The 12,163-nt window shown below is 39.9% G+C and overlaps 1 protein-coding gene across 1 annotated transcript in view; it reads right to left on the bottom strand.

Moving 5' to 3' along the window:
• The window catches only part of SHROOM4 (shroom family member 4), a 244,637-nt gene that overhangs the window by 28,692 nt on the left and 203,782 nt on the right, over window positions 1-12,163 (bottom strand). Inside the window, 1 exon segment of the mRNA XM_017864612.1 lies at window positions 7,447-7,508. Coding sequence (XP_017720101.1) covers window positions 7,447-7,508 — 62 coding nt within the window.

Consider the following 12,163-nt stretch of genomic DNA (forward strand, 5'->3'; position numbering starts at 1 on the left):
TTTTTTGTATTTTTAGTAGAGACGGGGTTTCACCATGTTAGCCAGAATGGTCTGGATCTCCTAACCTTGTGATCCGCCCGCCTCGGCCTCCCAAAGTGCTGGGATTACAGGGGTGAGCCACCGCGCCCGGCCATATTTATTATTTATTTTTTGTTAATATTACAGCCACTCATTTCTGGGAAAGACCTAACATTTGTATACCTGTCACTGTTAGTGGCTATTCTATTTTGTTCCAAGATGATGATATATTAGATTGGTAAACTCTTTCCATGGTTATAATAAGCACTACTATGAACATCTTTAAATAAATTATTTTTTCCCTTTTAGGTTATTTCCTTGGGGGTATTCTAGGCCAAATAATATGAACACATATTTCCAGATTGTCCTCTAGTAAGACTAAACCCAGAAACACATACTCTTGTCACATTTTTCTAGATTGCCCTCTAGGAAGACTAAACCAATTTATACTGTTTCCAGAAACACGTTTCCTCACAGCCTTGCCAAGGGTAGCATTTTACAATTTCTATTTATTGATTTTTTTATTGTTGATAATTTAATAAGCAGATTATGATGCCTTGAAGTTGCTTCTATTTGTACTTCTTTAATTGCTAGAGAGGTGGTACTTTTCCATGCAATGATTTCACTCCCTTTATTGCCTCATGTGTAAATTGCCTGTTCATTTTCCTTACCCACTTATGAAGCTAAATCTGAAAGCTGACTTTCTACATCTCTACCCATTTTTATATATATTTTCTGGACAGGCAACTGTTGTGAGTGATGCTGATCCCGGACATTTTCCTCATTCTGTTGCTTAGCTTTTTATTACATTTTGTTGTACAAAGGCTTTCCCCCCAACCACCAACTTTTATATATTTGAATCCATCGATCTTGTCTCTGATGATATCCTCCATTTAACAGACACAAATTTATCTTCCATCCACAGCTGGAATAAATATGCGATTCTACTGGTCCACTTTCTGTACAGTATGTGCTATGAATCTAAGTTAATTATTCTCCATATTGATATCTAAAATTCCCAACAGTTTTTAAAGAAATAGTAATTGCTTTCCCCAGTTCAGGGTTGCTTCCAATGTGTTTTATATTCTTAAAATAGCTTGAGTCTGTTTCTAGAAGCTCTTTTTTAATTTCACTGCTTGACTTTTTTTAACCCACTATCATGTGGTTTTGATAATTGTTGCTTTATGACAGGTTTTAAAATCTGATAGCGTAAGTCTAATCATTAACTTTTAAAACAAATGTACTCTTTGGTATTTCTGCCCACTTACTTATTCTTCCAGATAAATTTTACTATAAATTTGACAAGTTCTATAAAGTATCCCATGGTGACTCTAATTGGAGTACATTATGTCTACACATTAAACTTAGGGATAATTGTAATCATTACTATATTTAGTCTTCCTAAATTAAAGCAAAGTATATGCTATGCATTTATTCATATTATTTCTCCCGTTAGAGTTTTATAATTTTCTTTGAATAAGTTTTGTGTGCCTGGTGTTAAATTAATACCTAAGTATTTAAATTCACTTAGTTATACTTGTGACAAATCCTTCTGAGCCCCTGAAGGTTGCATTCTTCTTAGGTAGTAAAGGCTTCCTGAAAAGTGTACTCTTCCTAATGAAATCAGATTCAACTCTGAATTACCCATATTCTTTCACTCAATCAGTACATAGGAAATCTGTACTGGGTAATTTCACACTCTGCTCCTGATGTGATGTGACAAAGGGAAGGAAGAGAACCCTAGGCTGAGAATGGAAAATCCTAAGTAGAGCTCTAGTTTGGTCACTTACTTGCTGTATAATCCCTGTAGTAATGGGCTCTGAAGTCAGATGCCTGTTTGACCTGGGGCAAGTTACTTTAATCTCTTTGTGAGTCAATTTCCTCAACTGCAAAACTGGGTCAATAAACAGTAATGCTCTCATGGGGTCATTATAAATAATAAATAAAATAATTCATGTGAAATGCTTACAACAGTGTCTGACACAGAATAAACACACTCAATAAATGTTAGCTATTATACCTGTTGTTGCTGCTGTTAATAGTATAATACCTTTCCTGAGTCTTGGCTTCCTCATCAGTAAAATGGGAAAAATAAGGCTTAACCTCAGTGTTGTTGTGAGGATTAACTGTGGTCATGCATATAAAAACACCCTACACATTCTAAAGTTCTGTGCAAAGTGAAAAAAAAGGGAAAGGGTCACAGCAGGCAATCATAGGTACAGAAAACCAAGAGAGATAATCCAGAAAATAACTTATTTTGGCTTTTAAATATATCACAGTAATGCAGCTTTTCTCCCAGTAGATCTACTCACTATTTTCTCCCTCCTGCTAATATTAAAATTTTTACATTCTCTTTGCAGAAAACCAAATAACAGTGGAGGAAGACGACTAAGAGTATAACTACCTGAAATTACCAATTCATTGCAGGCTTCCAGGCAAAGAGAGTGGCTTAAGAATATACGTTTGATTTTTCCACCTACACCCATGATTCCAATTGTGACAGAAATAACATAGTAAATGTTAAAATTTGTGTGCGTGGTGGTGGGGGAAGGTGTGAGGGGAAACTCTATCAGGATTTCTCCTCGCAGATGTCATCTATGCCCCAGACATTTCCTAGTCCTTCTCATGTTTCCTGAGACCTTCAATTGGGACCTGCCTCTTCCATCTTCAGTGTCAATACTTCTTCCTTTTCTACTGAGCTTTCCTTTCTGTTTTAAACTTAATTCAGTTTTCTAGATCCTGACTGAAGCTTCATTCAAACTGGTGGTTCTGAAACTTAGCTTGTATCAGAATTGCCTGGAGGGCTTGTTAAAACAGAGATTGCTGGGCCACATCCTTACTTTCTGAATCAGTAGGCCTGAATATAGCCTGAGAATGTGCATTTCTAACAAGTTCTCAGGTGATACTGAGGTTGCTGGGCCTGGGGCCACATTTTGAGAACCACTAAATTAAACCCAATTGCTCTCCCTATCATCCTATTTCTCTCTTTACTTTTCCTAACTAATTTATTATCTTTAAACATCTTCCTTTTTAAACATTTTTTTTTTCTTTTGAGACAGAGTCTTGCTCTGTCGCCCAGGCTGGAGTGCAGTATCACAATCTTGGCTCACTGCAACGTCCGCCTCCCGGATTCAAGCAATTCTCCTGCCTCAGCCTCCTGAGTAGCTGGGATTACAGGCACCTGCCACCATGCCCGGCTAATTTTTATAGTTTCAGTAGACACAGGGTTTCACCATGTTGGCCAAGCTGGTCTTGAATTCCTGACCTTAAGGAATCTGCCCGCTTCAGTCTCCCAAAGTGTTGAGATTACAGGTGTGAGCTACCGTGCAAGGCCCCTTTTAAACATTTTAAAATCACACAGTAACAATTAATCATTGTATTAAAATTAGCCAAAAGAAACTGGAACTCTCTTTTGCTGGTGGGAATGTAAAATGGTGCAGTTGCTTTAGAGAATGGGCAATTCCTCAAAAAGTTAAACAATAAAGTTACCGCTTGGCCCAGCAATTTCACTCTTAAATATGTACCAAAGAGAATTAAAAACATAAATCCACACAGAAACTTGTACATGAATGTTCATGGCAGTAATATTCACAATAGCCAAAAAGTTAAAACAACCCAACAATTCATTAGTGGAAGGACTAGTAAACAAAACATGACGCATCCATACAATGGAATATTATTTGGAAATAAAAAGGAATGAAGTACTGATATATGGATGAACTGCTAAACGTTATGCTAAGTGAAAGGAGTCAGGCATAAAAGACCACATATTGTGTGATTTGAGTCATATGGAGTGCACAGAAAAGGAAGATCTATAAAGACAGAAAGTAGATTAGTGGTTGCTTGAGGTTGAGAGTGGGAATGGAAAGCAACGGCTAATGGGCATGAGGGGTTTTTTTAAGGGTGTTAGAAATGCTCTAAAACTAGATTGTGGTGATGATTATACATCACTGTAAATTTAGTAAAAATCATTGAATTGTACACTTAAAACAGGTAAATTTGTGATGTGTAAAGCTGCTTGCATTTCTTCTCTTAATGCTTCCCCCTTACAGACCACCATGGCATCTATTTTCTATGCCCACAGCTTTACTGAATTTGCTTTCTTGAAGGTCACTTGTAATTCCAAACTGTTAAGGACATTAACAGTCATCTGCTTATCTTCTACACTGGCAGATTTCTCCTTCTACTACTTTAGCTGCTTGACCCTTCAGTTTCCTTTGTTGATTCTTCTTCCTCATCCTGTCCCCTGGCTGGGTGCTTGACAAGCCTTAAAAGCCTCAACTTGTCTCTTCCACTAACTTCAAATACAACATATCCCAATTCAAACTTAGCAGCATCTTCACCAAACCAGCTCCTCTTCTCAACTGCCCCATATATACCAATAACTTTCTCCAAGTCACTGGGGCTCAGAGTTATTTTTTATCTTTTTTCTTTTTTTTTTTTGAGACTGGGTCTTGCTCTGTCACCCAGGATGCAATGCAGTCGTGTGATCACAGCTCACTACCGCCTCGAACTCCTGGGCTCAAGTGATCCTCCCACCTCAGCCTCCTGAGCAGTAGGACTACAGGTGTGCACTATCATGCTTGGCTAAGATATATTTCCTTTTTTCTCCTCAAGTTCTAGTCACCAAGTTTTCTCTACTTTGCCCTCAAAAGGTGTCACATATTTGTGAGCAAATAATCTGAACAGATAATTCACATGAGAAGCAATACAGATATTAATATATTAATTAGACACACAAAATATTCAAACTAGAATGATCAAAGTAAGCAAATTAAAATTATAATAGGTCCCATTAAACTGTACGGCATTAGAAAAAGAAAATTTTCAATGGCGACATAATTTTGGAAAACTGGTATTCTCATATATTGCTAATGGCATGTGAAACATCTCGTGGGGAAAACAGATTGGTAAAATCTATGAAGAACCATAAGAATGTTCATATTCTTTGCACTAGTAATCCCAACTCCACATAATTGTTTTTAATGAGATAATTCAAAATGAGAAAAAAGCTATAGCGACTCAAAATGTTTCTGCTGCATTACTTTATAATAGCAAGAAATTGGAAACAACCTATTTACTCAACAATTTGGGAATGATTAAGCAAATTAGAGCACATTAAGCTGGTGAAATATTATACAACCATTAAAAATTATGACTTGAGGAAGCCTGCATAGCAACATGAAAATTGTTTACCAAGTAATGCTTAGAGAGGAAAAGAAGCAGGGCACACAAAATTACATCTACATGGTTATTATAATCATGCTTAGAAAAATCTCTATACCTACAGATAAAGCTGACAGGGAAATGAAAATAACCAGGGTGTTAAGGTGGTAACAGTAAGGTTATTTTTTTCTTCTATTTTTAATTTCCTGTAATATTGTTTTCACAATAAACAAACTCCCCTCCCCCCAAATATCACACATATTTATCTATCCCTTCTGCTCCATTTCTATCGCACCTCTACCTCCCCAATCCAGGGCCACATTCTGTCATGCCCAGATCACCTTCTCTAATTGGTCTCTCTTCAACCCACGTAGGCTGCAAACACTGCAAAGTTGCCTAAAGGGCCACATTTATCATGTCACTTACCTGATAGTAACCTTTCATTGCTCCCATGTTTATGATCCTACCTAGGTTCACCTAGGCTGGTCTACCTAGGCTGGTCAAGGCCTGCCTAGGCTGGTCCAGTGCTTCACTACTCACCTTTCTTCTCTGCTGCTGCTGTTCTTATTCCTCCTCATTACAGATAACATTTCCTGAGAGTTTATGGTGTCAGGTTTTCCTCTAAATGCTTTACATATATATTAATTCATTTAGTCCTCATAACAACAAACATTTGAGATAGATACTCTTATCCCATTTTATAAATAAGGGGGGAAGAGAAAGAGAGAGAGGGAGAGAGGCAGGCAGGTAGGCACTTGCCAAGGCCACATGGTTAGTGAACAGAAGAACCTGGCTTTGAACCCAGGCAGAAGTGACTCCAAGGCCAGAACTTACCTGGTGGGGATTATTCCTCCAACACACCCTGCTTAGTTTCCTCTATGGGCCTTTCCTCCTGCAGCTACCAACCTTCAGCTGTTTTTACCCTCCAATGAACTTAAATAGTATACAATAATAGTTACCACGTACTGCCCCTTACCAGGTGCCAGGTGCTTCTTAAGCCCTGTATTTGACAGGGTTTCATCTTCTGTCAACTTGTGTGAGAAAGAAAAAGCTGGGCTTAATTCATAGCTTATCCCTTTACTAGCTGTGAGACCTTGAGTAGATTCCTTAGGCTCTCTGACTGTGATCCTTTATCTGAGTTGGCAATTCTCAAACTGGATCCCAGGACCAGCTGCATCAGCATCACCCAGATGCTCTTAGAACCTATTAGAGTTACAGGTTTTGAGCTCCACTCCCCCCTTACTGAATCACTCTCAGGGCGCAGGGTGGGTCCAACTGTTTATCTGTGTTTCAATTGCACACTCAAGTTTGAGACCCACCGCCCCAGTTATAATCATACCTACCTGACAGAGTTGTTGGGAAGATAAAGCATAACATAGTACGTATAACTCGGCTTGCAGCACATAGGTTGTTTGGCAAGTGGTAATTTATTATTACTGCCATTTAGCTTTGTATGGGTCAGTCTTCCCTGCTCAAGCTGTGGGCAGGCACTGTGCTTCCTGCTGCTCTTTTGCTCGTATTTCTCACCTTGCCCAGAAAAAGGCAGGACCTATACTAGGTTTTCAATAAAGTCGTCTTATTTCACTGACTAATCAGTGAAAGAACCATTTCAGAGAAACACTGTAATGTAGTATAGTGTCCCTGAAGCTACACCACCTGGGTCTAGTCAACTGATTAGCTGTGGGACTTTAGGCAAATGAATGTATCTCTGTGTGTCTCAATTTCTTCTCTCTGTCAAACGGAAAGACTAATTATTACCAACTCCATAAGGTCATAGTGACAAATACATACTTGTAAAATGATTTGAATGGGGTCTAGAATAGAGCACTATGTTCAAGAAACGTTAGCTAGCATTATTACTTTTGTGTCATTTCACCCATTTAATGGTGGAGGAGGTTCCATTTCTTCATTTGGCAAGCAAATGACAAATACCTCTTGAGCAACTTCTCTGTATCAGGCACTGCGCTGGGTACAGAGAATAAAGCTATGACCAAGGTATGGTGTCCTCTCTCAAGGGTCTCAGTCTAATAGAGGAAACTTGCACATTCCAAAATGTCCTAGCAATCAGTTTGGTCTGTACCCACCTATCTAGGAGTGCAGGGGGCGGAGGGGACAGGCTGAATTATATCTATGGCATCAAGCCCTTAGTCTAGATACCAGGCCAGTTTCCTCAAAGGAAACTAAGCAAACCAAAGACCTTAGCAATTTCTATAGAAGCTCCAGAGGCACCAACTCACCCCAACTCCCTGAGCGCTCACTTACCTCCCTGACTGGCTGGTCTTCCTGTTTCCTGTTATTGGATTCCACTTGTCCCCAGGAAATTCCTGTAAACCAAAATCCTGATAAGTGAGAAAGCTTTGAGCAGCCAGGTATCTAGATGACCTAAAAAATGTGAAGAGGTCAGGAGCCGGTGTCTGGCCTAGCCCCCCCCAGCTTGTTCCTTCTACTCTGCTATGCAGGCTGATAAACATGTACCTGGAGTGGCTGCCTTTCTGTCGGGAGGCTTGCTAAACTGCTGCAGGTATGCAGAGATTAAGGGAGCACTTAGTGACCTGGACACCGTGGTCTAGAAATGCTGTTTCCCTCTTTCTCCACTCCCCTCCCAAACCACATTAAAAACCAGTTTAGTATGTTTGCTGTTTGCCCTGGCTCTTGCCTGCATGGAGGGATGGAGGTCTTTTTGTTTGTTCTGCTGGGTGAACCTGTTCATTCCTCCTGCCTCTTCCAACATAGAAAGCATCTTCTTGGAAGCCCTGGTACTTGAGGGGGCTTTGAGGGCAGAAGCTCCTGCTGCAGCAACCCTCTTCCCAGGTGAGGCAGAGGGATAGCAGGTATGCTGGCACGCCTCCAACTGCAGTGGCTCCTCCTTCTCTGCCCACATCTGCTGGCAGGGGATGAGGTGGGCCCATCTCTGGGGAATATGAGTGTAGGGTGCCACAGTCCCTACATTACAAGAGTAGACTCTCTACCCTGGGCATTTTTTCCTTAAGGGCCATGTCCAAGCAACTCTTTTTTTTTCTAGACCAAGCCATATGTGCCATTTGTAAAACTGTCTCTGCCTTCCTGTTTTAGCTCCAAACTGAATGCAAATTAGCCTTTCAGATTCTCTCTGACTTTGTATCCAACACTCCATACCTAGAGACTCAGAGTTTAGCTCAACGGGAATGCAGAGTTTTTCCTAAAATTCACTGATCTTCCAAATTCCCTCTTTCTCCAATGCTATTATTATTAGCCCCATTCAAAATTTTATTACCTTTGCCTCAGTAGGTCTCCCTACTGGAAGTAAGACACCTGGTGAAGCAGAATAAACAGATCCTTGGTGCAGTCATACTGGCTAAGACACTTAATAGTGGTGTTATTTGAGGTTATTCATATTACCTCCCTGAACCTCACCTCAGTTTTCCATCTGGTGACCAGTAGTGATGATAAATAAGATATGCAGACAGAACTCCTAGCACATTGCTCGGCACATAAGAGGCTCTGGATGTTAGCAGCAATGGAAAAGTTGAGGTTTATTTCTTGGTTTATTTCTTCAGCATTTAAAGGACCAGAGCAGTCCCTGCCTATATCTGGCATGTCAGAACAGCTCTAACCACTTGTACTTTAGACTCTGCCTCGATGCCCTTGTGAGATGCTCCTGCCTGCAAAGACACCATTACTTGTTCAACCACAGTGGGGGCCAGGATTTCCTGTCCATGCCCTGTCTAGCCCTGTGGACATGCTCAGTAAATAGCAGTGGCCAAACCAAACAAAGTTCTGTACCAACTCCCAACCACATTCTGAGGTCCACAGTATCACTCTACTTTTTTTTCCTAGGCCACATAAGTTCCTGATATATTGCTTGCATCCTTTGAACCAAAGAGGCAGTTATCCCCATGGCTTGCTGCAAATGGAGATTGCGATGGGAACTTGCTGCCCCAGTGGAACTGATACTGCTAGAGGGCACCCTGCCACACTAGACAGGGCCTGGGCTTTTCAATCAGCTTATGGAGAGGCAGTGTAGCACAATCAGGAGCTTGGCCTCCGGAGCTTGATAGCATGGATTCAAATTGCACACCTGCCTTCCACTTGCAGCCTCAGGCAAGCCACTCAACTTCTCTTTACCTCAGTTTCCCCAACTATATCATAGTATAATCACGATAATAATATTGCTTGAGAACTCAATGACTTGATACATGTAAAGCACCTAGAATAGTACCTGGTGCCCAGTAGACACTCAGATGCTAGTTACTGTCATGTTATTCAAATTCTGGCTGTGCCACTTGCTAGATGTGTGACCTCTCTGAGCCTTGGCTTTCTCAGCTTACTCAGTTGTAAAGTGGGAGATCCTATTATAACTTATCTCATACAATTGGTAGGTGAAATAATTTGACGATGAATGCAAAACAAGCTGGCATGAAGTATGAAGGATGTGAGTGCATGCTGATTTCAGTCTTCACAGCCCTGAACAGGAGCCAGTTAGCTCAACAACCTCATCCAGGGGCATTAGGAGCAGGATCTCAGCCCTACTTCAGATAGCTACCACCACAAGTACCTTAGTCATCAGAGCTAGAGCATCTTAACCCATGCTGCAAATTTTTCTCATTTCTTGAGGGGGTGGAGTGGGAGTGGAAGGTTCAGATGACAGGGGCAGAAATGGGCATGTGGTATCTCCTAGGCAGCCATCCACATGTCTGAATGCCTAGTTTCTAAGCAGACCTGCTTAGCTGGTCTAACAAGCATTAGGAACCCAAGGTATCCCTCCCTCAGAGTACAAAAAATAGAGGCATGGTATAGGCACAGCCTCACCTGCATGCATTACTGCTGCCAATTGCTGCAACCTGCAAATCGTACCTCCTTTTCTTATAGAGTTGCTGGTCCTGGGCTGACATCACTGCAGCCGTCATCTCTTCACTTCTCCCACCCCACTCACCCCCAATCTCAGCCCACTTTTTCTACTGTCTATCTGTGAGTCCTTCTTCCAGCAAAAGTCTCTCAAGCTAAGCCAAATTGTCCCTTTAAGAGATGATAACTCACTTATAAGATGATTACAATCTGGCAGTCACTGCTGTGAGTCTTACACGTGTTATATCACTTAATCCCCAGAACCAACTTATGAAGTAGGTGTTGTTACTACCCCCATGCTTTTCGATGGGAAAGCTTAGGCATTGTAAGTTCGGGGGAAGAAATTCAAAACCAGGCATTCTGGTTCCAGCTTTGGTGCCCTTAAAACCATTATTTTATATTTCCTCTCCTCTCTTTTTCAACATTATGAATATATTCAGACATACAAAAATGTTGAAAGAAGTTCACAGTGATCACCCATATACCCAGCACCTACATTCTACAATTAACATTTTGATATATTTGCCTTATCATATATCTATTTGTCCCTCTATCCATCTACCAATCCATCTTAAATTCTTGGTGCATTTTAAAGTAAGTTGAAAACAACTATATCCCCATAAATTTTAAAATGTAAATGAAATGGACAAATTTCTTGAAAGACACAAACTACTAAAGCTTACTCAAGAAGAAATAGATGACCTAAATGTCCCCATATCTAATAAAGAAATTGAGTTTGTAGTTAAAAATCTTTCTACCAAAAACCTCCAGGCCCAGATGGCTTCAATGATGAATTCAAGCAAACCTTTAAGGAAGACATTTTTATACAAACTCCTCCTGAATAAAAGAGAAGGGAATACATCCCAGCTCATTTTTTAAGGCTAGCATTACCTTGATACAAATAAAAAAACCAACAAAAAAACAGAAAAAGATGTTATAATAAAACCATAGACTAAAATCCTTGATAAATGTAAAGGCAAAATCCTCAACAAAATATTAGCAAATCTAGTAATATATAAAAGGATAACACATCATGACCAAGTGGGATTTATCCTGGCAATGCTAGGCTTCTATTTATTTTAAAATCAATCAATGTCATTCACCGTATCAGTAGACTAAAAAAGAAAAACTATATGATCATCTCAACAGATACAGAAAAAGCATTTGAAAAAAATACAACATCCACTTCTGATGAAAACGCTCAGCAAATTAAGAATAAAAGAGATGCTCCTTCATTAAAGGGCACCTACACAAAAATCCTATAGCTAACATCAAACTTTATAGTGAAAGATTAAGAAAAAAGCAACAATGTCCACTCTTACCATTTCCTCCAAACATTGTATTGAAGGTGAAACAGTGCAATAAAGCTCTTCTCTCTTCCAGAAAAGGGCATGTACAGGAGAAAGGAAGATACGAAATTCTTTTTGCAGATGGCATGATTGTGTATGTAGAAAATGTTTTATAATCCACCAAAAAGCTATTAGAACTAATAAGTGAGTTTGGCAAGGTTGCAGGATACAATGTCAATATACAAAATTCGATTATATTTCTATACAGTGGTAATCAAGAATTTCAACTTGACATTAAGAAAATAATACTCTTTATAATGTCATCTAAAAACATAAAATCTGAGGGACAAATATCCCTGGTGGTTGAGTGGCTAGGATTCGGCGCTTTCAAAAATCTCAGGGTCAAATATAACAAAATATGTACAAGATTTGTATGCTGAAAACATAAAATAAGTTGAATACAGCAGTATACTTCAAAAACACTTCAGCATACATATTAAATAAAGTTTGATATTTGTTTACAACATTTTTAGGCAAAATTTACTTCCAGTGAAATGCACAAATACTAAGTGCATTGGCTGCCTAGGAGCCTTGCTATACATTTGTTGAGTTCTGACAGGTACATATGTTTAACTCAAACTCTTACCAAGATACAGAACATTGTCACCACCCCACAAGTTCCCTCATGCCCTTTTCCAGTCAATCTTTGCACCACCTCCCATTGGCAAGCAGTGTTTGGATTTTTTTCCCCCCATAGAATAGCTGTTTTAGGCCGGGCGCGGTGGCTCAAGCCTGTAATCCCAGCACTTTGGGAGGCCGAGACGGGCGGATCACGAGGTCAGGAGATCGAGACCATCCTGGCTAAC

This window comes from Rhinopithecus bieti, unplaced genomic scaffold (genome assembly GCF_001698545.2).
Source record: "Rhinopithecus bieti isolate Rb0 unplaced genomic scaffold, ASM169854v2 scaffold_76570, whole genome shotgun sequence".
Lineage (NCBI taxonomy): Eukaryota > Metazoa > Chordata > Mammalia > Primates > Cercopithecidae > Rhinopithecus > Rhinopithecus bieti.